At 47.2% G+C, this 23,652-nt stretch overlaps 1 protein-coding gene across 1 annotated transcript; it reads right to left on the bottom strand.

Annotated features, from left to right (window-relative positions):
- Positions 1–11,233: 11,233 nt before the first annotated feature.
- On the bottom strand, positions 11,234–23,051 carry LOC142743497 (uncharacterized). Its single transcript, XM_075854344.1, has 4 exons — positions 22,965–23,051; positions 14,668–14,809; positions 14,410–14,563; positions 11,234–11,978 (listed from the first exon to the last, which is right to left on the bottom strand). The coding sequence occupies exons 1-4, from the start codon at positions 23,049–23,051 to the stop codon at positions 11,522–11,524; spliced, it is 840 nt and encodes a 279-aa protein (XP_075710459.1). The 3' UTR covers positions 11,234–11,521.
- Between the last annotated feature and the right edge of the window lie 601 nt (positions 23,052–23,652).

Below are 23,652 nucleotides of genomic sequence, written 5' to 3'. Positions count from 1 at the left end.
CGACATGTCCGATATTTGTGCATTGTTCGCGCATCACGCACCCATTGAAGTCAATGGGTGCGTGAAAATCACGCCCAGCACTTCCGCAGCAGTATAAACTATGAATGAAAACAGAAAAGCACCACGTGCTACAAACAGAGTGTCGTAATAATGGCGGCTGCGAGAAAATCACGCAGCCACGCATCATACGCTGCTGACACACGGAGCGGTTATGGACCTTTTGCAAGCGCAAAACGCCACGTTTTTGCGCGCACAAAAAGCACACGCTTGTGTAAATCCGGCCTTAGGGTAGGAACACACTAGGCATGAACGCTGCAGATTTTATGCAGCACATTTTATTGTGGATAATCCGCAGCGTATTACAGTCGCAGCAGAGTGGGTCAGATATGAACAAATCTCATCCACACGCTGCAAAAATAATGGACCTGCCGTGTGGCTTTTGGCTTTTTAAGCCGCAGCGTGTCAATGTATTCTGTGGAATCGCCGCTCGTCTGTTGCGGAAATGCTGCGGTTCTGCCACAAAAATCACACATGAGAAAAAAAAAAAAGGCACTTTTTAAAATTTATAAAAAAGTTTAGACTTGCCCCGGCCGTAGTCCTGGTGACGCGATCCTCTATTCTTAGCGCAGCTCGGCCTCCTGTCATGACGTTTCATCCCATGTGACTGCTGCAGCGGTCACATGGTCTACAGCGTCATCCCAGGAGGCGGGGCTACGTTCAGAAGAGAGAGACGCGTCACCTAAACTACGGCCGGGGTAAGTCTAAACATTTTTTTCCCTGCAGGATTCCCGCAGCGGACATGCCTCACGAAACCTGCTCCACTATTTGGTGCGGTTTTGCTGGCAGAATTCCCTGCGGCTACCGGGGCGGATAAGCTGTGTAGTTTTGTTCAGCATATCCGCCTAGTGTGTCCCTTATGATGTCGCTCCTGGAGCTGCTGCCGCTCTCTAAATAGGCAGTTGGTCCAGTAGAATTTGGAATTATTTTTTTTTGTGAACCAGCTTAAAAAAATACAAAACTTTTGTGTTAGGGCCTGTTCACATCACTGTTCGCTTCCGTTCCGGGTTCCGTCTGAGGTTTCTGTCGGGTGAACCCCGCAACTGAAAGTGAAAGTGACAGCACAGCTTCCGTTTCAGTCACCATTGATCTCAATGGTGACGGAAACATCGCTAATGGTTTCCGTTCGTCACCATTCCGGCTGGTTTTCGGACGGAATCAATAGCGTAGTCGACTGCGCTAATGGTGATGGAAACGGAAGCTGTTCTGTCACTTTCACTTTCCGTTGCGGGGTTCACCCGACAGAAACCTCAGACGGAACCCCGGAGCGGAAGCGAACGGTGATGTGAACAGGCCCTAACACAAAAGTTTTGTATTTTTTTAAGCTGGTTCACAAAAAAAAATAATTCCAAATTCTACTGAACCAACTGCCTATTTAGAGACCGGCAGCAGCTCCAGGAGCGACATCATAAGGGACACACTAGGCGGATATGCTGAGTAAAACTACACAGCTTATCCGCCCTGGTAGCCGCAGGGAATTCTGCCAGCAAAACCGCACCAAATAGTGGCGCAGGTTTGGTGAGGCATGTCCGCTGCGGGAATCCTGCAGGGAAAAAAAGTTTAGACTTGCCCCGGCCGTAGTTTAGGTGACGCATCTCTCTCTTCTGAACGTAGCCCCGCCTCCTGGGGTGACGCTGTAGACCATGTGACCGCTGCAGCAGTCACATGGGATGAAACGTCATGACAGGAGGCCGGGCTGCGCTAAGAATAGAGGATCGCGTCACCAGGACTACGGCCGGGGTAAGTCTAAACTTTTTATCAATTTAAAAAAGTACCTTTTTTTTTTCTCATTTGTGATTTTTGCGTCAGAACCGCAGCATTTCCGCAACAGAGGAGCAGCGATTCCACAGAATAAATTGACACGCTGCGGCTTAAAAAGCCAAAAGCCACACTGCAGGTCCATTATTTTTGCAGCGTGTGAATGAGATTTGTTTAAACCTCATCCACTCTGCTGCGACTGTAATACGCTGCGGATTTTCCACAATAAAATGTGTTGCATAAAATCCGCAGTGTTCATGCCTAGTGTGTTCCTACCCTAAGGCCGGATTCACACGAGCATGTGCTTTTTGCACGCGCAAAAAAACGTGGCGTTTTGCGCATGCAAAAGGTCCATAACCGCTCCGTGTGTCAGCAGCGTATGATGCGCGGCTGCGTGATTTTCGCGCAGCCGGCATCATTATGACACTGTGTTTGTATGTTTGTAGCACGTGGTGCTTTTCTGTTTTCATTCCTAGTTTATACTGCTGCGGAAGTGCTAGGCGTGATTTTCACCCACCCATTGACTTCAATGGGTGCGTGATGCGCCAACAATGCACAAATATAGGACATGTCGTGAGTTTTACGCAGCGGACACACGGACACACGCTGCGTGAAAATCACTGACAGTCAGCACGGCCCCATAGAGTAACATAGGTCCGTGCGAGGCGCGTGAAAATCACGCACGTTGCACGAATGTATTACACGTTCGTCTGAATAAGCCCTAACAATAAGGCCCAGTTCACAGAGTTTTTGGGCCTTGATATTGACTCGGACGCTGCGTCAGAATCAGCACCAAAAAACTTCCAAAACCGCCTCCCATTGATTTAATCTGAAATCAATGGGAGCCAGTCGCGGAAAAAAGAAAAAGCAGCACGTCCTTTCTTGCCGCGGTTCCGCCTCTGACCTCCCATCGAAATCAATGGGAGGCAGAAAATGCATTTTTCGCTGCGTTTTTTGTCTGCTGTCCTCAATCGCCGCGAGCAAAAAACGCAGCAAAAAAACGCGGCAAGATAGTGTAGGCAGGTCAAAATCTGCCTCAAAATTCTTTAAGGAATTTTGAGGCAGATTTTTTTTTGCCTGCAAAATACTGTGTGAACAGGGCCATACATGATCAGCACTTTGAGATAATTTACTCACTGTGTCAGAAGAGATGCTCCCACTCCAGTCCTCTTCCGGCGATGTCTTCCAGGCGAGGTCTTCGGTCCAGACGTCCAGTCCTTCACCTCCAGCCATGCTCCAGGTAAGTTTTGTCCATGTGTGTCCGCGGCTGCGCGCGCTTCGTTCGCGGGTGTGCGCGCGGCTGATCGCGGGTGCGCGCGGCCGATCGCGGGTGCGCGCGGGCGGTCTCCAGTGCGGGCGTTCGTGGGTGCGCGCTCGCGAGTGCGCACGCGCGGGAGTTTCCTTGTGCGCGCGATCGGGTGCGCGCGCGCGGCCGGACTGTTTGACGGCCCCCCATGACGAGGGGAGGGGGCCCGCAGCAGCAGACGACATTCTTTTGGTGAAAAAAACGGGCCCCATTACAGGGGCTTGTTTTTTCCTACCAAAAGAATGTTGCGGCAGTTGCCGGGCCCCCCTTTCAGTTAGGTTTGGCCGGGCCCCTCACACCACTACCCCTAATACCCCCCTGATGGCGGCCCTGCCCAACACACAAGGGGAGGAAGAAGGGGAGACCAGGACACCATGACAGGCACCACGTGGTGATCGATCCGGAGCATAAGGTGCCATGACAGAAGCAGAGGAGCTCATCTCATCCCCAGCCAGCAGGGAAGGAAGCAGACCCGGAGGACCAGAAGTAGAGAGAAGGATACAGCATGTACCTGTAGCAGCAGCAGAGGCCGCAGGTGAGATCCCCGCTGCAGACGGAGTCCCAGCACCATCTCGTCTACCCTCCAGCGGCGCCATCTTAGACGTCGCTCCAGCAGCAGCGTCCGTGAGGAAATGCTGTATGGAACCGGCGGATGACATCTGCCTCGTGCAATAAGGAGTCCCAGAGGTGGCCTTGGATTTCCTGACCATCAGGTAAGCAAAATTCAGCGACAAAAGGTGCTAATGGAAGGGTTAGGGCTGTGCAGGAACGGAGCTCCCAAGCAGCACGTCTGGTCAGCGCCATGTCCAAGTCACGCCCCTCAGAATGCCGTATTTCCTATTGAAATGAATGGGCAGATGTTTGGAGGAGTTCTGCTTCCGTTTTTTGAGGCGTAAACGCCCCGAAATACACCTGAAAACACTTCGTGTGAACATACCTTTAATGACCAAGATATTTTTTTACGTTTTTCCATCGTAGCATTGAAAGAGCTATAACTTTTTTATTTTTGTGTCGACATAGCTGTATAAGCTCTTATTTTTTGCGGGACAAGTTGTATTTTTTATTAGCACCATTTTGGGGTACAAATAACTTATTGATTAACTTTTATTAACTTTTTTTTGGGGGGGGGATAAAAAATTTCACCATTCTTTTTTGCGTCCTAAATTTATGCCATTTACCGTGTGGTATACACAACACAATAACTTTATTCAGCGGGTTGTTTCAATTGCAACGATACCAAATTTATATAGATTTCGTATGTTTTACTATTTTTACACAGTAAAAGCACTTTTTTCTAAATTATTTGTTATGTGTCTCTGTATTTAAAGAGCCATAACTTTAAAAGGTTTTTTTTTGCGGCACGACTTGTAGTTTTTATTGGTACCATTTTGGAGTACATGCGACTTTTTGATCACTTTTTATCACATTAAGGCAGGATTCACAGAAAACAGCAATTTTTGTATTGTTTTTTATTTTATTTTTTTACGGCGTTCGCCGAGCGGTTTAAATAATGTAATAACTTTATAGTTGGGGTCGTTACGGACGCAGCGATACCAAATATATGTAGCTTTTTTAAAAATAATAAAGCATGTTGTAAGGGAAAAAAGTGTGCTTTCGTTTTTTTCACTTATTTATTATTAACTTTGTTAAACTTTTTTTTTACTTTTTTACTAGTCCCACTATGGGACTTCACTATGCGATCATCCAATCGCTTTTATAATACACTGCAATATTTATGTAAAACATACAGGCATTAACTAGAGGCAGACCTGGGGGCCTTTATTAGGCCCCTGGCTGGCATAGAAGACACCGGCACCCTGCGATCTTATCGCAGGATGCCGGTGGGGTGAGAGAGGGGGTCCCCTCCCTTCAAAACCACTCAGATATGGCACTCGCTATTAAGCGCTGCATCTGAGGGGTTAAATGGGCGATATAGATACTGATATCGATCTCGCCCGTTCGAGCAGGGCTGCTTCTAGCCCTCAGCCACTTCTGGTAGTTGAGAGCAGGGAGATTTAACGGCTGCTCTGTTTATATATTCTGATGCAGGGCTGTAAAAAGGCTACTGCATCAGAATAAAGCGCGTAAGTCCTCATTCACACGAGCGTATCAGATGCACGCGTGAATCTGGTCCGTGTGTGTTGCGTTATGCATCAGTCATGCACTCGCAAAGCACATCTTTTTTTATATTTTCAATTGAATTGATGCGCAAATCACGCACCGCACACGCATGTGAATCCGTGTGCGGTGCGTGGTTTTCACGCACCCATTGACTTCAATATAGGACATGCAGTGAATTTCACGCAGCGGGCCCTCGCTGCGTGAAACATTACGCATGTGTGAATGGCCCCATTGAAATTAATGGGTCTGTGTGCTGTGCGTTGTTTCAACACACAGCACACGGACGTGATTCACGCTTGTGTGAATGAGGCCTTAGTGGGCGCCGTAAAAACACCTATGGGCGGTCACTAACAGGATAAATTCATTGGATTCTGCCAGGTAAGCGGGAAACCTCCATATCCTAGGGTCTTTGGTGAGGAATGAGAGAGTAATAATGACATAGGGATTGGGGCATGGTCAGATATGGCGATAAGGCATATTCGGTAGGAGGAGTGAGAGTCAAACAGGGATGTAGTCTATCCGTGAGAAAGAATTGTGGGCAACTGAGTGAGAGGTGTATTTTCGTGCTCCCTCATCAAATACTTTCCAAGGATCACAGATGTTGAGCAAGTCCATGAAGAGAGCAAGAGAGGAGGTGGCAGCCTGGGATTGACGGGTGGGGGGAGACCTGTCCAGGGTGGGACATTGCACCAGGCTAAAAACGCCCCCAATAATTAGACTATATCTGGGGAGACCCAGTATTATTTGGAGAACTTCTGGGTAAAATACCTGTTGGTCATGATTCGAGCCATAGATATTGACCAGTAGATATGGGACGTCTGCTACAGTTACGTGTAAAATAAGGTACCTACCCTGGGGATCACTTATTGAGCTTTCCAGTGTGTACTGTAGGCCCCTTCTGAAGAGGATCGCCACCCCCCTTAAAGAGGAAGAATGCTAAGAAGAGTAGCAGTCAGATAACCAGGGGGCCATAAATTTGCTTTGTGTGCCTGAGCGCCAATGAGTCTCCTGCAAAAAGAGAATATCAGGGTAGAGCCGTTTGAGGTGATTGAGCACCTTTTTCCTCTTCAAGGGTGTGTTTAGGCCATCTATATTCCATTAAATTAATCGGATGACTGGAGGTGGGTGATTTGTGTCAGGAAGGTATTAGGGGTACTCATCCTGTGTCCAGGAGGTAGATTTTGATCAAGCTGCGTAATACCCAATCGCTGCACCACACGGTCCCAGCAAGCCGCGCGTACAGCCCAATCCTAATGGTGTGTTTAGAGGCGATAACCATGCACTGAGTCATCTGTAAGAAAAAAGAACAAAGCAACAGCGAGCATAAGAAGCACAAAATAAACAGATAAAACAATGTTGATGGCGATCCCAACCTGGGACAACAAGGCATCTGCTATCAAGGACAAAATTGGAAATAACAAATCTTAAACTGTTTGAATAGAGAGCACATGTCCATATGTCGAATGGATGAATTTTCCCCTACTGGAGATGTGATTCACTCTGCACCATTTTCTTCCAGGCGAAGTCTCCTCCTAGCTTGAACAGGGTCCTCAAAAATATGTGTGTGGTCGCTGTCCTGCATCTTCAATTTGGCTGGGAACAGGAGTTGGAACCGTGTGTTGCTTTTATAGATTAGACGGCAGATTGGGGCGAAAGCTTTAAGTTTTTGAGCTTTAGGTTTTTTAGTCCAGAAAAATTTGGATTTTTGAGTAATCGATGAGTAAGTCCCTCTGCTGTCTGTAGACCCTCAGGACTTTTTCCTTTATCGCCCAATGGAAGTATTTGGCAATCACTGGGCGAGGTTTGTGATCTCCAGCATTCCTGACGGTTCTAGGAGGGCCCAATCTGTGCGCGCTTTCTGTCATGAGTGGATCACCCCCGAGCTCGATGATTCACCTTTTCGGGAATGCCGACAAAACGTAAATTGCTACGTCTATCTCTGTATTCCAGGTCATCCAGCTTCTCCCTTAAAGCGGTTGGCCACTATCAGCATACAATTTCAAAAGTGCCCCAGACAATAAAGAAAGCCCTAATGAATTGTTAAAAGGGCAAATAAAGTAAATAATATATGACTTATTTAGCCTCTCCAACTTATCATGCTCCAGTAGTAGTGCTCTCTCTGTAGGCTTGTCTGGGCGGGACATGTTAAAAATGAAATAAAAATCCCAGCATGCAACATTCCCAACTGTAATGTCTATGGCCGTGGACCGTCGTCCTGACTTACCCTCTGACGGCCGCGGCCACTTCCGCATCGTGGTACTGGCTCCCGCAGGGTTGCGCGCGCTCCCGGTCTTAAAGGGCCAGTACGCGCACTTGCAGAATATTTGCAAATTAGCCCAGAATGCCTCTGGACTATAAAAAGGGCTCTGCCCTTCCATTCATTGCCTGAGCGTTGTTGTGTTACCTTAGTTTGTCTTTGTAAATGGTCTGCAAGTGTTTTCCAGTTCCCAGTGTTTCCCATTCCTGCTGCCTGTACCCTGTGTCCCGTGCCCTGAAGTGTTGGAATCGTCTTGTGCTCTCTGCTGCTGAAAGTCTTTGTTTATTTAGAAAAAAATAAAAAACATAAGGCTGTGTTCACACTGAGTTTTTTGCAGGAGGAAAATTCCTCCTGTAAAAACTGACCCTGGAGGTTTTCATGTTTGATGTGGTTTTTGACGTGGTTTTTGAGGCGGTTTTCCAGGAGGTTTTTCAGGCTGTTTTTGCCGAGATTTTCACATGCATGACATCCTTCTGGGGGTTGTACTTCCTATGAAAACTCCACCCATCCTCCTGCTACATGCCATTTTCTTGAGAAATCTGCTGGACATGGAGCTAAATCAAGAGCAGGGCAGCAGTGGGGTCGCAGTATTGCCCAGAATAAAGGTGAGGAGGCGTCAGATGTGCCTCCTCATGAAGGTGCTTGTTAATGTTGTTCGTCGGCGCAGGTGGCGAGAGGTAAGTTTTGACACACCGTTTTTCTACCCTCCATTACCGCAATGTAGACACAGCATTCATTTCTGTTCAATACTTTTTTTTTCACAGGAGGAAGAACGGAGAAAACGCCACCGCCGTTACTGGGTGCACCCCATTAACGAACTGCGGCCACAGAGGGGACACATTGGACAGCTGTATGCCGAACTGCGATGGTGAGTTGTTGTTTTTTTCTTATTGCAACTGTATAAAAATGTGAATACAGAGAAGTATGATCCTGTGTATTTAACCACTAAATGCCATAATTTTTGGCATCCACGGCATCCAGGCCGTTGGTAGGGGTGTCACTACCGCTGTAGAAACCATACCACCTGCTATGGGGCACACGACATCAGGGTGCCTGTGCCGGCCACCAGGCCACCAACACAGGCCCCCCCCCCCCCATGCCTGGAGATGCCGCTAGCAGATGATATGGCTGTGCCATGCTACATTGAATAGTATCTGTGTGCTTGGACGCAGATCCTATTGAACAGTATGGCATAGCAGGGAGGAATCTCCTTGCTCTGCCATAGGCTGGTGGCCATGTTTGTAATGCATTTTTTATCATGTACACAGACAGTATCCCTGCGCAGGCTGGCATGATGACGTCGCTGCATCACGCCGGTCTATGCAAGGATCCCGTTGAGGTTGTGGATCAGCTCATTTCATTGCCTAGGTGAGTATAATGTTTTTTTGTTTTATATGGGGTGCGCTATGTACAAATGGCTTCTGACACTATGTACAGGGGGGCTGTTATGGTTGTTTGATGGCGGCGAATGAAAATCAAAAATGTAAATAATAATACACAAGTGGCTAATCCATTTTGATGTTTCTTTATAGCTATCCTGACAAGTTTTCCGATTTCTGTCGAATGTCTGTCAGCGCCTTTGATCAGCTGGATGTGATCCTGGCAAGCCATCTGATCCGTGAGGATACCAACATGAGGAGAGCTATCAGTCCTACGGAGAGGCTGCTAATCACGTTGCGGTGAGTTTATTTTACATGTACTAAAACTATATGAAAAATATTACTGGTTATGGTCAAGATAGGCATGTGGTGAAGATAGTCATGTATAGCTCCTTGTACTCATTTTTTTTTTTTCTCTATCTCTTTCAGATTTTTGGCAACTGGGGAGAGTTACGCATCTCTGCACCTCCAATTCCAGGTTGGTAAATCTACCATCTCCGGAATTGTGAGGAGCACATGCCACGTGATCTTGCAGCACTTACAGCCCATTTCAATGCCCAGTCCGACCCAGGAGACTTGGTTGCAGGCAGCAGCAGGCTTTCAGTCTGTGGCCAATTTCCCAAACTGCATAGGCGCCGTCGAAGCACATACGTGTGCAGCAGCCACCGCAATCGGGATCACATTACTTCAATTACAAGAAGTACTTTTCTGTGGTCCTGATGGCGGTGGCTGATGCCTCGTACAAGTTTGTTGCTATCGAAGTCGGCGCTTATGGCAGTACTGGGGACTCCCGGGCGCTACTGACATCGACATTCGGCCAGCGAGTGCTGGTAGATCAGGTGACTCTGCCCCCTCCAAGACCTCTTCCGGGTACCACGCATCCATTCCCTTTCGTCATGGTGGGGGATGAGGCTTTTCCGCTGATGACCAACCTGCTGCGCCCATACCCACGGAGGGCACTGGATGCTCGGAAGAGAGTCTTCAACATGAGGCTGAGCCGGGCACGACGCTTCGTGGAGTGCACCTTCGGGATCATGAGTAGTAAGTGGAGGGTCTTCACCTGTGCAATGCAGTTGGATCCAGGCACAGTTGACATGGTCATTAAAGCTGCCTGTGTGCTCCACAACTATGTTCGCGACTATGAAAGTTTGGACATGGGTTTGGATCAACAGGCAGCTTTTAGTGACCTACCTGCCAGTTGTTTTTTTGGCCGTGCATCCAACCGTGCTGTACAGGTGAGAGATGCCTTTGCGGACTACTTCATGAGTCCCGAAGGTGCCGTGCCTCAGCAATTTGCATGCTTACGTGAACAGCAGCCATTCCAGGACTGATGTTTCTCCTCGTGGGTCCCATCCAACTTGTTTGATCCACCATCCTGTTATCAGATTTCCGCTAATGGATTTATGTTAAAAATGAAATTTGTTTTGAAAGACATTGTATGTCTTTAATACATTTTTACAGTTGCAAAAGTTGTGTTGGCTTTTTTTTCTACTTAGAATGTGTAAGGTCTTGTCCACACGTAACGTATTTTCTTGAGCAATTTTGGTGAAAGTAACAGACTTTCCACTGCTGAAACAACATTCAAATTCAGTCCACTTTCTGCAGCAGGAATTGACACCAATGGTGATGGAAACGGAAAACTGTACTTTCCGTTTGTGTCAGTCACGGATCTGTTTCGACAGAGTGCGTCGCAACGGACACCTGGTGCAGATGTGAACAAAGCCCGAGGGTCTGTTGACATCAGCGTTGGCTTTGCATTCAGGGGTTCCATCGGAGGTTTCTTTCGTGGAACCCCTCAATGGAAAGTCAACTGGTAACCTCTTCCATTGCTAATGGTTTCCGTTTGTCACCGTTACGTCCGGTTTCTGTTTTTTGACAGAATCAATAGCGCTAAGGTTTCAGTTTGACTTTACGTTGAGGGGTTCACCCGACGGAAACCTCTGACGGAACCCCTGAACGGAAATCCAACACTGATGTGAACAGGCCCTGACTTAAGTCCAATAAAATTAAGGTCCTGTTCACATCAGCATTGGCTTTCCGTGTGAGTGCTAATGTTTTCCATTCGTCACCATTCACCAGTCGACTGCGCTATTGATTCTGTCGTTAAACCGGCAGCATGCCAGAATGGTGACGAAGGGAAACCATTAGCAATGTTTCCGTCACCATTGATATCATGGCTTCACCAGACGTAAACCTCCGACGGAACCCCAGAACGGAAAGGCAACGCTAATGTGAACAGGCCCTAACAGTAAAAAATACACACACACACACAATGCAAATAAATGTTAAATACATTATTTATAAAATTATAACATTAAGAGTTTTACAACATATCTGTAAAGTACACAACCAACAATACTATACAACATACAGGAAAACAGTGTCCACCTCCACCCACAGCTCAATTAATAAAAGTTATGGTAACGAGGGGGGGTGGAGGGTGTTGAGGCAGTAGGCTGTGGCCCACTGCTGGTAGGGGGGCACGGGAGAAAAGATTGCACAAATTGTGTTCCAGCAGTGGGCAAATAAGGAGCGGGGTAAGGGGCAGGATTGCCTAAAGTTTGTCTCTGGGTGGCGGTGGAGACTGCGCCAGAAAATTGACCACGACGGGGACCTAAAGCCTGTCGGAAATGGGTGAGAAGTTCACCCACTGCCGGCAGGGCAAGGGTGTGATGGAAGTCTGCCACCGCGCCTTTCCGTTGGCAACTGGCAGCAGGAAGATGCCAACGCGTGACCAAAAAGGTCAAATCGGTCATCGGCGCCCACCCTCTGTATAAAGGACAAGGTCTCAGTCTCCACCTGTAGTTGCCTGTCCGTTACCCGGGGGGTCCTGCTACGCCCCCGCGTGGAAGAGGTGCAGGTAGGGGGGGCGGGATCACTGACCTGGGTGGCCACAGGGGGGGCACCGTCATGTTGGAGTCTCCTCCCCCAGTGTGTCTCCTCCCCCAGTGACATTTCAGTGGCCAACAAGCATCCCGTCAGTTCTTCTTCCCCCTCCGCTTCATAATGGGTCGAAGTAGAAGGAGTGGGTTCCCTCTCCATCTGCTGCTGTTCATCTTGGGTGGCAGGGCCCTCATCCTCTTGATAGTTGCCTTCAGTTCTGTGGAAAAAAAATACATTAAGTACATAGGAAAACTCCTTTTTAAAATTCAAACATAGGCATCAACAGGGGCGTAGCTAAAGACTCATGGGCCGCGATGCAAAAGTTCTTATTGGGCCCCCCCCCCTCGCAAACTTCTCATGGCCAACGGTCCGCAGCTGTCAGCTGCTACGCTGGGTCTCCTAAGTGACCCAACAATGCAGCAGTAGCAGCCGGGGCGTCACTAAGGGCTTAAAATGTCAGGGCAAATAGCCCCAATACATATGTGTCCGCCCCCAAAAAAAAATGTGTGTATAGGAGACAGCATAGCATATCTATAGCACTACAACCCTATAAACTATGAATAGGATTAAATACATTGGCTCAGCAGACAGTATCACACATGATCGGATTAGCTATAGGGCCCAGCTCGCTGACATTGCGTCTCCAGCGCTGGACCCAGGAAAGGTAAGAATAATAATTTTGCTTATTTATGTGTTACGGATTCTTTTTGTGTGTTTGTGGTTTTTTTACAGGTTCGGTTGTTGGACTACGTCGGATTCGAAGACTTCAATGATGGCGTTTTTTTATTCTCAATAAAATGGTTAATGAGGGTTGTGTTTTTTTATTTCTATAAAATATTTTTTCGATGTGCTTGTATTTTTTTAAACTTTATTATCACCGCCTTAGTAATGGCCGCTGGTTGATTGACAACCTCCATTACTAAGGCGAGGCTTAATGTTAGCAGGTGCAGAGGCTACACTAACCCCCATTATTACCCCGATACCCACCGCCACCAGGGGTACTGGGAAGAGCCGGGTACGAACCAGTACCCGACCATCCGTAGTGACCGGCAGGCACCGGGGTGGCCGCAGGCTGGTAGTATTAGGCTGGGGAAGGCCAAAACAGTGGCACCTACCACCCTGGTAATGCTGCCTGCTGCTGCTGTGTTGTATCTGGCTGGTTATGAAAATAGGGGGGGACCCAGACATCGTTCTTTCCAATTGGTTTTTAGTTTATTTTTTTTAAATGACGTGGGGTCCCCCCCATTTTTCATAACCAGCCAGATACAATAAAGCAGCAGCAGCCTAGCATTACCAGGGTGGGAAGGGCCACTGTTTTTGGCCTTTCCCCTCCTGATAATACCAGCCTGCAGCTACCCCAGTGGCCGACCATCACTACAGATGGTCAGGTACTGGATCGTACCCGGCTCTTCCCAGCACCCCTGGTGGCGGTGGGTACCGGGGTAATAAAGGGGGTTAGTGTTAGCCTCTGCACCGGCTAACACTAAGCCCCGCCTTAGTAATGGACGCTGTCAATCAGCCGGCGGCCATTACTAAGGCGGTAGTAATATAGTTTAAAAAAACAAAACACAAAGACATAGAAAAAATATTTTATTGAAAGAAAAAAAACCCACACAGCCCTCATTAACCATTTTATTAATAAAAAAAGCCGTCATGGAAGTAGTCCTGAAAGCCGACGTAGTCCAACGACCAAACCTGTAAGAAAACACACACAAAAAACCTATTAGTAACACATGTTAGGCTTCGATACAGGGCCCATGTGTGATACTGTCTGTGGGACCCTGTATCTAAGCCTGCCACAAGGTAGGCTTAGATACAGGGTCCAGCAGACAGTAATCTTATACAGTATAAGATTACTGTGTGCTGGGGCCCTGTAACTAAGCCTACAGTGTGGTAGGCTTATATACAGGGCCCATCAGACTGGATCACACATGGGCCCTGTATCTAAGCCTACCATGTGATTGGCTTAGATACGGGGCCCAGCAGACAGGATCACACAATCTGTGTCCCTGTCTCATGGGCCCTCTGAGCCTGCTACATCGTAGGCTTAAAGGGGTTGTGCAGTCCCTAAACATTGATGGCCTATCCTCAGGATAGGCCATCAATAGCTGATGTGTCGGGGTCCGTCTCCCGGGACCCGCCAATCAGCTGTTTTGAAAAGGGCCGCAGCACTCGTACGAGAGCTGCTTCCCCTTCATTTCACTACTCGCTCACACTGTGAATCGCAGACACCGATTCACAGTGTGACCGGAATGAAGGTGAAGCAGCTCTCGTACGAGTGCTGCAGCCCCTTCAAAACAGCTGAGTGGCGGGTGCCAGGAGTCGGACCCCGCCAGTCAGGGCTACTAATCTTACCTTCCTCTTCAGTCGCGGCGGTAGTTTTGTCGTCTCGATGCTGTGCGCGGCGCATAGCGCTGTGACGTCATGCGCTGCGCACAGCGCTTGACATCAGGAACTCCGCTGCGATCCGGAACCAGGAAGGTAAGTACAGTCTGTTACTATAGTAACAGGGGCCCGCGAACCGAGTTACTATAGTAACTTTTTATTGATGTGGTGCGGGGGGCTATGGGCGCCCCTGGCTTCGGGGCCCTGTCGCAATTGCGACCGCAGCGACCCCTATAGCTACGCCAGTGGGCATCAATACTTACGGCCGTTGTCCCCTGCTAGGCAAGATGAACAGCAGCTCATCATGGTGAGGGACCTTGACTCTTTTAGATGGAGAGCCCCCACTCCTCTCGGTCTTTCGCAACACCTTCAGGAAGCGGTCCCGCACGCTCTTCCACCTTTTTTTCACATCCTCCTCTGCAAATTCAAAACTAAGTTACTTTTTAAAATACTAAAAAACAAACATGTTGATAAAGATTTTTAAATTAAAATGAATGGAATGAAAAAAGTGACATACTCACCAATACGCCTTTGTTCAGAGGCAGAAAGGCTATTCCAGGCCGGGTACAGGGCCTTGCATATGTTCAGCCAGCTGTTTCCGCGAGCATAACGGTCACTGTACCCAGTTGCGCCTTTGTCCCATAGATTGGGATGTGTCTGTAACTGTAATAAATTACAATAGAAAGGTCACTTAAAATGACTCTACTAAACCTTGTCCTGCATTTCCTAGCGGAAAATATGCAGCGTACAGTACAAGCAGAGTGGATGAGATTTTAAAAAATTTCATCCACACGTTGAATAAAATTCTGAAAAAACATATGTTCACACTGGATAAGGGCCGGATAACTGTATACTACGATATTGCTTCCGGCAAAAAGACGGATCTAGTCCACACAAGAGACAAACGTAAACCACGGTCAGCGGCTCCATCACCATTAAAATCTATAGTGATGGAGACGAAAACCTCTGGTTTCAGTTTGTGTCTGCTCAGGGTCCCATTCAGACGGAAAGCTCCGATGGAACTTCAGAACGGGACCCCAACGCAGATGTCAACAAAGCCTAACCTACTTAAATAGTTTCCATCTGCCACCTCTATCCCTAACGTCTATCTAAACCTACCCATCACCCCACCAGGCCAACACCCCGCCTCATGTCTCTTCAGGTTTGCATAGTCTTGGTGTTGGCTTCCACCACCACACCCTAGGCCTCCCACTCAGCCCCTCACCCTATGTCCTCCCATATCCTGCATAGTCCAGGGCTGAGCAGTGTACACAGCAGAACAAAAAGGACTCCTCCCCCCCCCAACCTATTTAAACCCCCTTCTCTATGCCTAGCTTACTCACCTAACATATACCATAACCATAACAAACAACAATACCCGAAAGCACCAAGTTCGGTTCCTGTAAGCCTAAATACTGCCTTTAACCCCTTCCCGACATCTGCCGTATATATACGGCGCTGTCGGGAGGTGCTTCCCGCAAAGCGCCGTATATATACGGCGCAACAGGAAACGGTCATCGGTGCTAATTGCACCGTGACAAAGTAAAGATGGCTGCTGTCCATGACAGCAGGCCATCTCTACTACTCGCCCAGGGTGCCGTTTTGGCCCCCCCGCATCGGCGATCGCTGCTATTGGCCAGTCAATTCTGACCGGCCAATAGCAGGGATTTTTGTTAAAACTGCGCCCTGGAGTCACAGGGCAGTTAGACTGTGGAGATTGGTGCTGTCTAAGACAACACCCATCGCCACCAACGTCACCTAGGGAGGTGGCAGTGATGCCACCTCTAGGAGCGATCTGATTGGTCGGTCTGTAATGACCGACCAATCAGTGCACCAGGCAGTGTTGTGAACATCGACACTGCTCTGCACGCCGCCATTCCAGTTTGAGGCAGCGTGCAGAGCGGTTGAGAGAGTGTCTGCTGCGGATTTGCTGGTATTTGTAGTGCGTCCTGCACTACTGTGTAAAAAATAAGAAAGTCCTTTTGCTGCTTCTGTCTGATCACCTTTTTTTTTTTTTTTCAGATTTTTTGGGCCCTGTCCTTGGGCCTGTCCCTGTCCCAATCCACCCCCTCCCTGTCCCAATCTACCCCACCCCCTCCCTGTCCGAGTCCTGTGCCCACTGAGCGCTGATCAGTGACCACCATCACTGATCAGCATCTGTGCTCAATTTTTGGCGCAGGATTTTTTTATTTTTATTTGCACCATCTCCTTGTGTGCGCCCTGCGGCCACGAAGTGCTGGTTAGTGACCGCTATCACCGATCAGCATCCGTGGTTTTTTTTCCCCGCAGGTTCTTTCTTTGTGCCTTTTTTTCACCCACACCAATTACCTGTGTGGATCCTGTGACCGCTGAGCGCTGATCAGTGACCGCCATCACTGATCGGCATTTGTGCTCAACTTTTGGTCCAGGAATTTTTTATTTTTGTAATTTTTTTCCAATTATAAATTTGCACCATCTATCTGTGTGCACCCTGCGGCTACAGACTGCTGATTAGTTATCAGCATCTGTGGTAATTTTTTTACGCAGGTTTTTTTAGGTATTTTTTTCACCCACAGCTTTCCATAGTGTGCGTAGCAAGTTAGTTAGACTACAGGTTTTTTTTAGTAATAGACAGCGTCAGTTACTGACGGACGTTCAGTTGTTTTTTTACTAACGTTCGTCCAGTATATATTTAGAACCTAGTTTTACTGTAGCACGTTACATAGACTACAGGTTTTTTTTAGTAATAGATAGCGTCAGTTACTGACGGACGTTCAGTTGTTTTTTTACTGACGTTCGTCCAGTAGATTTTTAGAACCTAGTTTTACTGTAGCACATTAGTTAGACTACAGTTTTTTTTTTAGTAATAGATAGCGTCAGTTACTGACGGACGTTCAGTTGTTTTTTTACGGACGTTCGTCCAGTACATTTTTAGAGCCTAGTTTTACTGTAGCACGTTAGATAGACTACAGTTTTTTTTTAGTAATAGATAGCGTCAGTTACTGACGGACGTTCAGTTGTTTTTTTCTAACTGACAATCGTACAGTAAATTCTATTCTTTTTCCTTTTCTTCTCTTCTAATTTCTGTTCACTATACACGTGTAAAAACACCACATATACACACACCACCCTGTGTAAAAATAAAAGTAAAAACCCCCTGTAATAAATCAAAATGTCTCAATCGTCCAGAGGGATGTATTCAGTCGAGGAGGCATATGCCATCATTGCCTCTGACACTGAGTCGGCCAGCGAGGGAGAGGAGGAATATGCCCCACTACTTTTAGTTTCCTCCTCTTCCTCCTCCAGTGATGAGGAACCCCCCCAAAGGCGACCCAGGAGAGCAGCTGAGTCAACCCCAATGATTGATCCCGTGTGGACTCCACTCCCTGAAAATTATGAGCCTCAAATTCCTGATTTTATAGGCAGCTCAGGAATTCAGTTTGAGACTGAAGGCCTCACAGAAATTGACTTTTTCAAGGTCTTTTTCTCTGAGGAGTTTGTTAATTTAATGGTGGCCCAGACGAATCTGTACGCCCAACAATTTTTAACCCAAAACTCCACTTCATCATTTGTTAGGTGGACCCCAGTAGATGCAGCGGAGATGATGACATTTTGGGGCCTTGTGCTGCATATGGGACTAGTGAGGAAGCCAGAGGTTAGACAATACTGGAGTGCAGATATTTTGTACAGCACCCCAATTTACCGCATGGCCATGACCCGGACTCGCTTTGAAGCCATTTTAAAATTCTTGCATTATAATGATAATAAAGTCTTTTTAAAATCAGGCCACTCATTGATCATTTCTCCACCAAATTTTCACAAGTGTACACCCCCGATAAATATATTTCCATAGATGAGTCCCTTGTTCATTTTAAGGGGAGGCTTAAATTCCGCCAATACCTGCCCAATAAGAGGGCAAGGTATGGAATTAAATTGTACAAAATGTGTGAGAGTACATCTGGGTATACACACAGGTTTAGGGTTTACGAAGGGAAGGACTCTATTATTGAACCCCCAGAATGCCCCCCCGTCCTGGGAGTTAGTGGGAAAATAGTGTGGGATTTGATGCACCCATTGCTGGACAAGGGTTATCACCTTTACGTCGATAACTTCTATACCAGCATCCCACTATTTAAGTGTCTCTCTGCCAGAAGTACTGTAGCATGCGGTACTGTGCGCAAAAATCAGAGAGGCCTCCCTAAAACACTGCTTAGCCAAAGCCTCAGAAGGGGTGAGAGCAGGGAACTATGCAGCGAGAACATGCTGTTCGTCAAATATAAGGACAAGAGGGATGTCCTTATATTGACCACAATTGATGGCAGCGGCAGCACCCCTGTCCCTGAACGAGGTACCCCCACAGTGACCTAGAAGCCAAATTGCATCCTAAGCTACAATAAGTACATGGGTGGGGTTGATCTCTCTGATCAAGTACTGAAGCCTTATAGTGCCCTACGGAAAATAAAGACATGGTACAAAAAGCTGTCCGTGCACATTGTACAGATGGCAATGTATAATGCTTACGTACTATCCCGATGTGCAGGCCAGACAGGGACATTCCTTAACTTCCAAGAGGTGGTGATCAAGGCACTTCTATTTGGGAACCAGGCAGGGGAGGGCCCAAGCACATCTGCTGGTAGCGATACTCCACACATTGTACCAGGGCAACATTTCCCCAATGAAGTGCCCCAAATTTCGAAGAAGAGAAGGACACAAAAAAGGTGCAGAGTGTGTTCCAAAAGGGGAATAAGAAAAGACACTATTTACCACTGTGAAACCTGCCCCGAAAAACCAGGCCTGTGTATAAAGGATTGCTTCAAAGAGTACCATACATCCATAAATTAGTAATTTCATGATTCATTAACCCCTTTATTATGCCAAAAGCAACATTGCGTCCACACACATATCCAGCTAAATCCTAGTTCCAAAAGTCAAATGGCGCTTCTGAGCCCTGCAGTGTGTCCAAACAGCTGTTTATGACCACATGTGGGGTATTGTTTTACTCGGGAGAAATTGCTTTACAAATGTTGTGAGCTTTTTCTCCTTTAGTCCTCGTGGAAATGAGAAAAAATTAGCTAAACCTACATTTTCTTTGAAAAAATGTAGATTTTCATTTTCACTGCCTACTTCCAGAAATTTCTGCAAAAAAACTGTGGGGTCAAAATGCTCACTATACCCCTAGATTATTTCCTAAAGGGGTGCAGTTTCCAAAATGGGGTAACTTGTGGGGGGTTTCCACTGTTTTGGCCCCTCAGGTTCTTTGCACATGTGACATGGCCTCCCAAAACCATCCCTGTCAAATTTGAGCTCCAAATGGCGCTCTTTCTCTTCTGAGCCCTGCCGTGTGTCCAAACAGCCGTTTATGACCACATGTGGGGTACTGTTTTACTCGGGAGAAATTGCTTTACAAATATTGTGGAGCTTTTTCTCTTTTAGTCATCGTGGAATTGAGAAAAAATTAGCTAAACCTACATTTTCTTTGAAAAAATTTAGATTTTCATTTTCACTGCCTACTTCCAAAAATTTCTGCAAATAACCTGTGGGGTCAAAATACTCACAATACCCCTAGATAATTTCCTCAAGGGGTGTAGTTTCCAAAATAGTGCCAATTGTGGGGGGTTTCCACTGTTTTGGCATCACAAGAGCCCTGCAAACTTGACATGGTGCCTAAAATATATTCTAATAAAAAGGAGGCCCAAAAATCCACTAGGTGCTTCTTTACTTCTGAGGCCTGTGCTTCAGTCCATAAGAACACCAGGGCCACATGTGGGATATTTCCTAAATCTGCAGAACCTGGGCAACAAATATTGAGTTGCGTTTCTCTGGTAAAACCTTCTGTGTTACAAAAAAAAAGGGATTAAAAATGAATTTCTGCAAAAAAAAAAAATGAAATTTGTAAATATCACCTCTACTTTGCTTTAATTCCTGCACAATGTCTAAAGGGTTAAGAAACTTTCTAAATGCTGTTTTGAATACTTTGAGGGGTGCAGTTTTTAAAATGGGGTGAGTTATTGGGGGTTTCTAATATCGAAGGACCTCAAAGCCACTTCACAACTGAACTGGCCCCTGTAAAAATAGCATTTTTAAATTTTCTTGAAAATGTGAGAAATTGCTGCTAAAGTTCTAAGCCTTATAACGTACTAGAAAAATAAAATGATGTTCAAATAACGCTACTAAACTAAAGTAGACATATGGGGGATGTTAATTAGCAACATTTTTGTGTGGTATAACTGCCTGTCTTACAAGCAGATACATTTAAATTGAGAAAAATGCTAATTTTTGGAATTTTTCGCTCAATTTTGGTGTTTTTCACAATTAAATACTGAATGTATCGGGCAAATTTTGCCAGTAACAAAGTCCAATGTGTCACGAGAAAACAATCTCAGAATCGCTTGGATAGGTAAAAGCATTGTGAAGTTATTACCACATAAAGTGAAACATGTCAGATTTGAAAAATGAGGCTCTGTCAGGAAGGTCAAAAGTGCCCAAAGAGGGAAAGGGTTAAATATCCAAAAACAAAAACCTGATGTGCAACTAATCAGCCTACCACCAGAAAGAAGGAAGGAAAGGGGCCCACCAAGACCCCCCCCGAAGCCAGGATCCACACCTGCGGACACCCACCCTACCGCTTCCCCTTATAGCTGTCCCTTCTCTTACCTTGCGTTTAATCTGACCCTAATCTTACCCTTCTTTCCCTATTATGTTTCCTATCGCTTCATTTCTTTTTAGGTGCCTAAAAGAGGGCAAACCCCCCCCCCCCCCTGGACGAGCCGGCTGAGACCCCCTCCCCTCCTGAAGGTCAATACCCTAGGGCACCCTAAATGAAAAGCCCCTCCATAAGCGGGAGGCTTTGGATGCTCCCAGTCTATGAACCTCCAAAGAACGCACCTTCACCAGGTCACCGATGACATTCCCTACAGCCTCTTCCACAGGAGATTTTACTCTGTGTAGATACTAAACACTGTGCGATCCATGTAAAGTGTCTTACCACTACGCTGACTAAAAAGGATGTGTTTCGGTCCCTACCACCAAGGTCTCTGAACATCCCATAGGCCAACCCGGTGTAGGAGAGGTTGGCTAAGCCGAGAGAACCAATGGAGGCGCCCACCCTTTTGTATACCTCTGCATTAAAGGGGCAATGAAGCAGGAAATGCTCCATACTTTCTAATGTATCGCTACACTCCTCCCGAGGACATCCTCTGTCGTCAGTGTTTCTGTACTTGAGGTTGCCCCTTACATACAGCCTCCCATGAAAGCATTGCCAAGCCAGATCCCAAAACTTCTGGGGAATCCTCACCGAGTTTAAAAGTTTTAATCCCACCCAGAGGTCACTACTTGGGCAGTCTTTGAGTGCCAGGGTCTTCTGGAAGTGGGTCATCAGAACCTGTCAAGAAATTTTCTCGGCATGGTCCCGATCGACCACACTCCCAGACCCCACCGGCGCACCATCTTCAAAACCAGGGCGGCATAAGCCAGGAGATGTCCGTAGGGTGTACGCAAGTCTTTCACTTGGCCTCCTCTCTCCCATTCATGGAAGAAGGGCTGAAACCACTCCCTGCAGGAGAGAATCCACCAAGGAGCCCTCTTGCCTGAGGTTTGCTAAATTAATTTTAATAAAAGGTGTTCACTAGGAACACCACTGGGTTAACCATGACTTCTCACTTAATTAAGTTAAGCCTGTTCCCCCATAACAGTTGAAAGAACAGGCTATAGACCCGAGTCCAGAGAGGTTCTGGCAAGATGCACACACTGCCAAGGTAGAGCAACATGGGCACCAAATAAGCCTTGGCCAGGTGAACCCTTTCTCTAAGGGTTAAAGACCAACCCTTCCATTGATCGACCTTCTGAGCGACTAATTTTAGCCTGCCATCCCAGTTTTTCGTGGGATAATCTCCCGGGCCAAATTCCACTCCTAAGATTTTTGCAGACCCCTGGGGCTCAGGAAGAGTGCCCAGGAGACCAACACGAAGATCTCCTCCTCCCAGCCAGAGACTCTCACACTTGTCACGATTAATCCTGGACCCAGATGCCCGTGAGTAACATTCCACTTCTGACATCACCCACTCCGCCTCCCCTTGCTAGGAGACGTAGATAGAGACGTCATCCGCATATGCAACCACCCTCTGAGTGGCCTCTGGCCCTTCCAAGCCGACCCTGATCCCCGTCAATGGTCCACGATCAACCCTTCTGAGAAAAGGGTCAATCGCAAACACATACAGCAAAGGACATAGAGGACAACCCTGGCGGACACCAGACCCAATCTCAAAGGGGGTTCCAACCCAACCATTGACCAGTGCAAAAGTCTCTGCCCCAGTGTATAAGGTCTGGAGCCAATTAACGAACCCTCCCGGCAGGCCATACCTCAGAAGGACCGACCATAGATAATCATGATTCACCCGGTCAAAAGCTTTGGCCTGGTCCAAAGACAGGACGTACCCCTTTTTCACTGACCAGAATTTCCCCGATCCACTGCCTCCCTGACACTGAGGACAGCACTAAATGTGCTGCGGCCTGGAACGGAGCAATGCTGGACAGGTGAAAGAAGCCGGGGCGCAAATTTCACCAACCGATTAAACAGCACCTTTGCGAGAACCTTTCTGTCCGCATTGTGTAGCGCTATGGGACACCAATTCTCAATACGAGTAGAATCCTTACCCTTTGATAGAACAATCAAAGCTGACCTCATCATTGACTTTGGCAGAGTGCCAGAGGATAGACATTCATTAAACACCTCCGTCAAAAGGGGAACTAGGGTTCCTTTAAAGGCCTTATAAAACTCTGACGTTAAGCCATCCGGCTCTGGTGACTTTTTCAGGCCTAGCCCGTCGATCGCCAGCATTACTTCCTCTTCTTTGATTGGATTTTTCAAAATATTAAGAGAGGAATCCTCTCCCGGTTCAGGAATGGTCTCAGCCAGGAAAGCCGACATCTCCTCCCAGTTTGGATCCCGCTTACCCAAAAGGTGTGAATACAAGGATCTAACGACCTAAGGAATCCCTGATTTGGATCTCCTCAGGGACCCTGTACTATCTATTAGTCCTGTCACAATTTTACGACTCACTGACATCTTACAATTCCTGTAGGGGTTGGGCGAGCGGTACCTCCTGAAATCCCTCTCAAGATGCGTGCCTATCATACTGACAACTCTTGAGCAATGCTTTCACCCCAGAGATCTCCTCTTGGCCACCTACGGCCGAGACCAGATGCTCGAGTTTCCTCCTCAGCTCCTGATACAGGCGAAACCTGCTCATGGATCTGAGGCCTGAGAGCCGGCGGAAAAATCCTGCCACCCGATATTTTTTTTTTCCATAATCTAGATTATTAAACAAGCCAAATGTAAAGGATCTGCCAGACACAGCTTCTGTGTCGACGCCCGTGGTTAGTCAATCTGCACCTGCTACTATGTCTGATCGAGTGACCCCTCCTTCTACCAATCAGGCTGGGAGGCTGAGGAGTGGGAGAGCCTACCACAGCCTGGCCAGACGGAGCTAGCTCCCGCCCTCTGTCTATTTATACCTTCACTTCCTGCT

Source organism: Rhinoderma darwinii, chromosome 1 (genome assembly GCF_050947455.1).
Source record: "Rhinoderma darwinii isolate aRhiDar2 chromosome 1, aRhiDar2.hap1, whole genome shotgun sequence".
Classification (NCBI taxonomy): Eukaryota; Metazoa; Chordata; class Amphibia; order Anura; family Rhinodermatidae; genus Rhinoderma; species Rhinoderma darwinii.
This window is presented reverse-complemented; position numbering and strand designations above follow the sequence as displayed.

Bases quoted from the DNA above. Each gene is read 5' to 3' on its own strand.
- LOC142743497 (XM_075854344.1), bottom strand. From the start codon at position 23,051: ATGTCGGCTTTCCTGGCTGAGACCATTCCTGAACCGGGAGAGGATTCC. The intron at 14,810-22,964 runs GTAATGCTGGCG...AATTTATTACAG, and splicing joins ATCCAATCAAAGAAGAGGAA to TTACAGACACATCCCAATCT. The intron at 14,564-14,667 runs GTGAGTATGTCA...TTGAATTTGCAG, and splicing joins CTCTGAACAAAGGCGTATTG to AGGAGGATGTGAAAAAAAGG.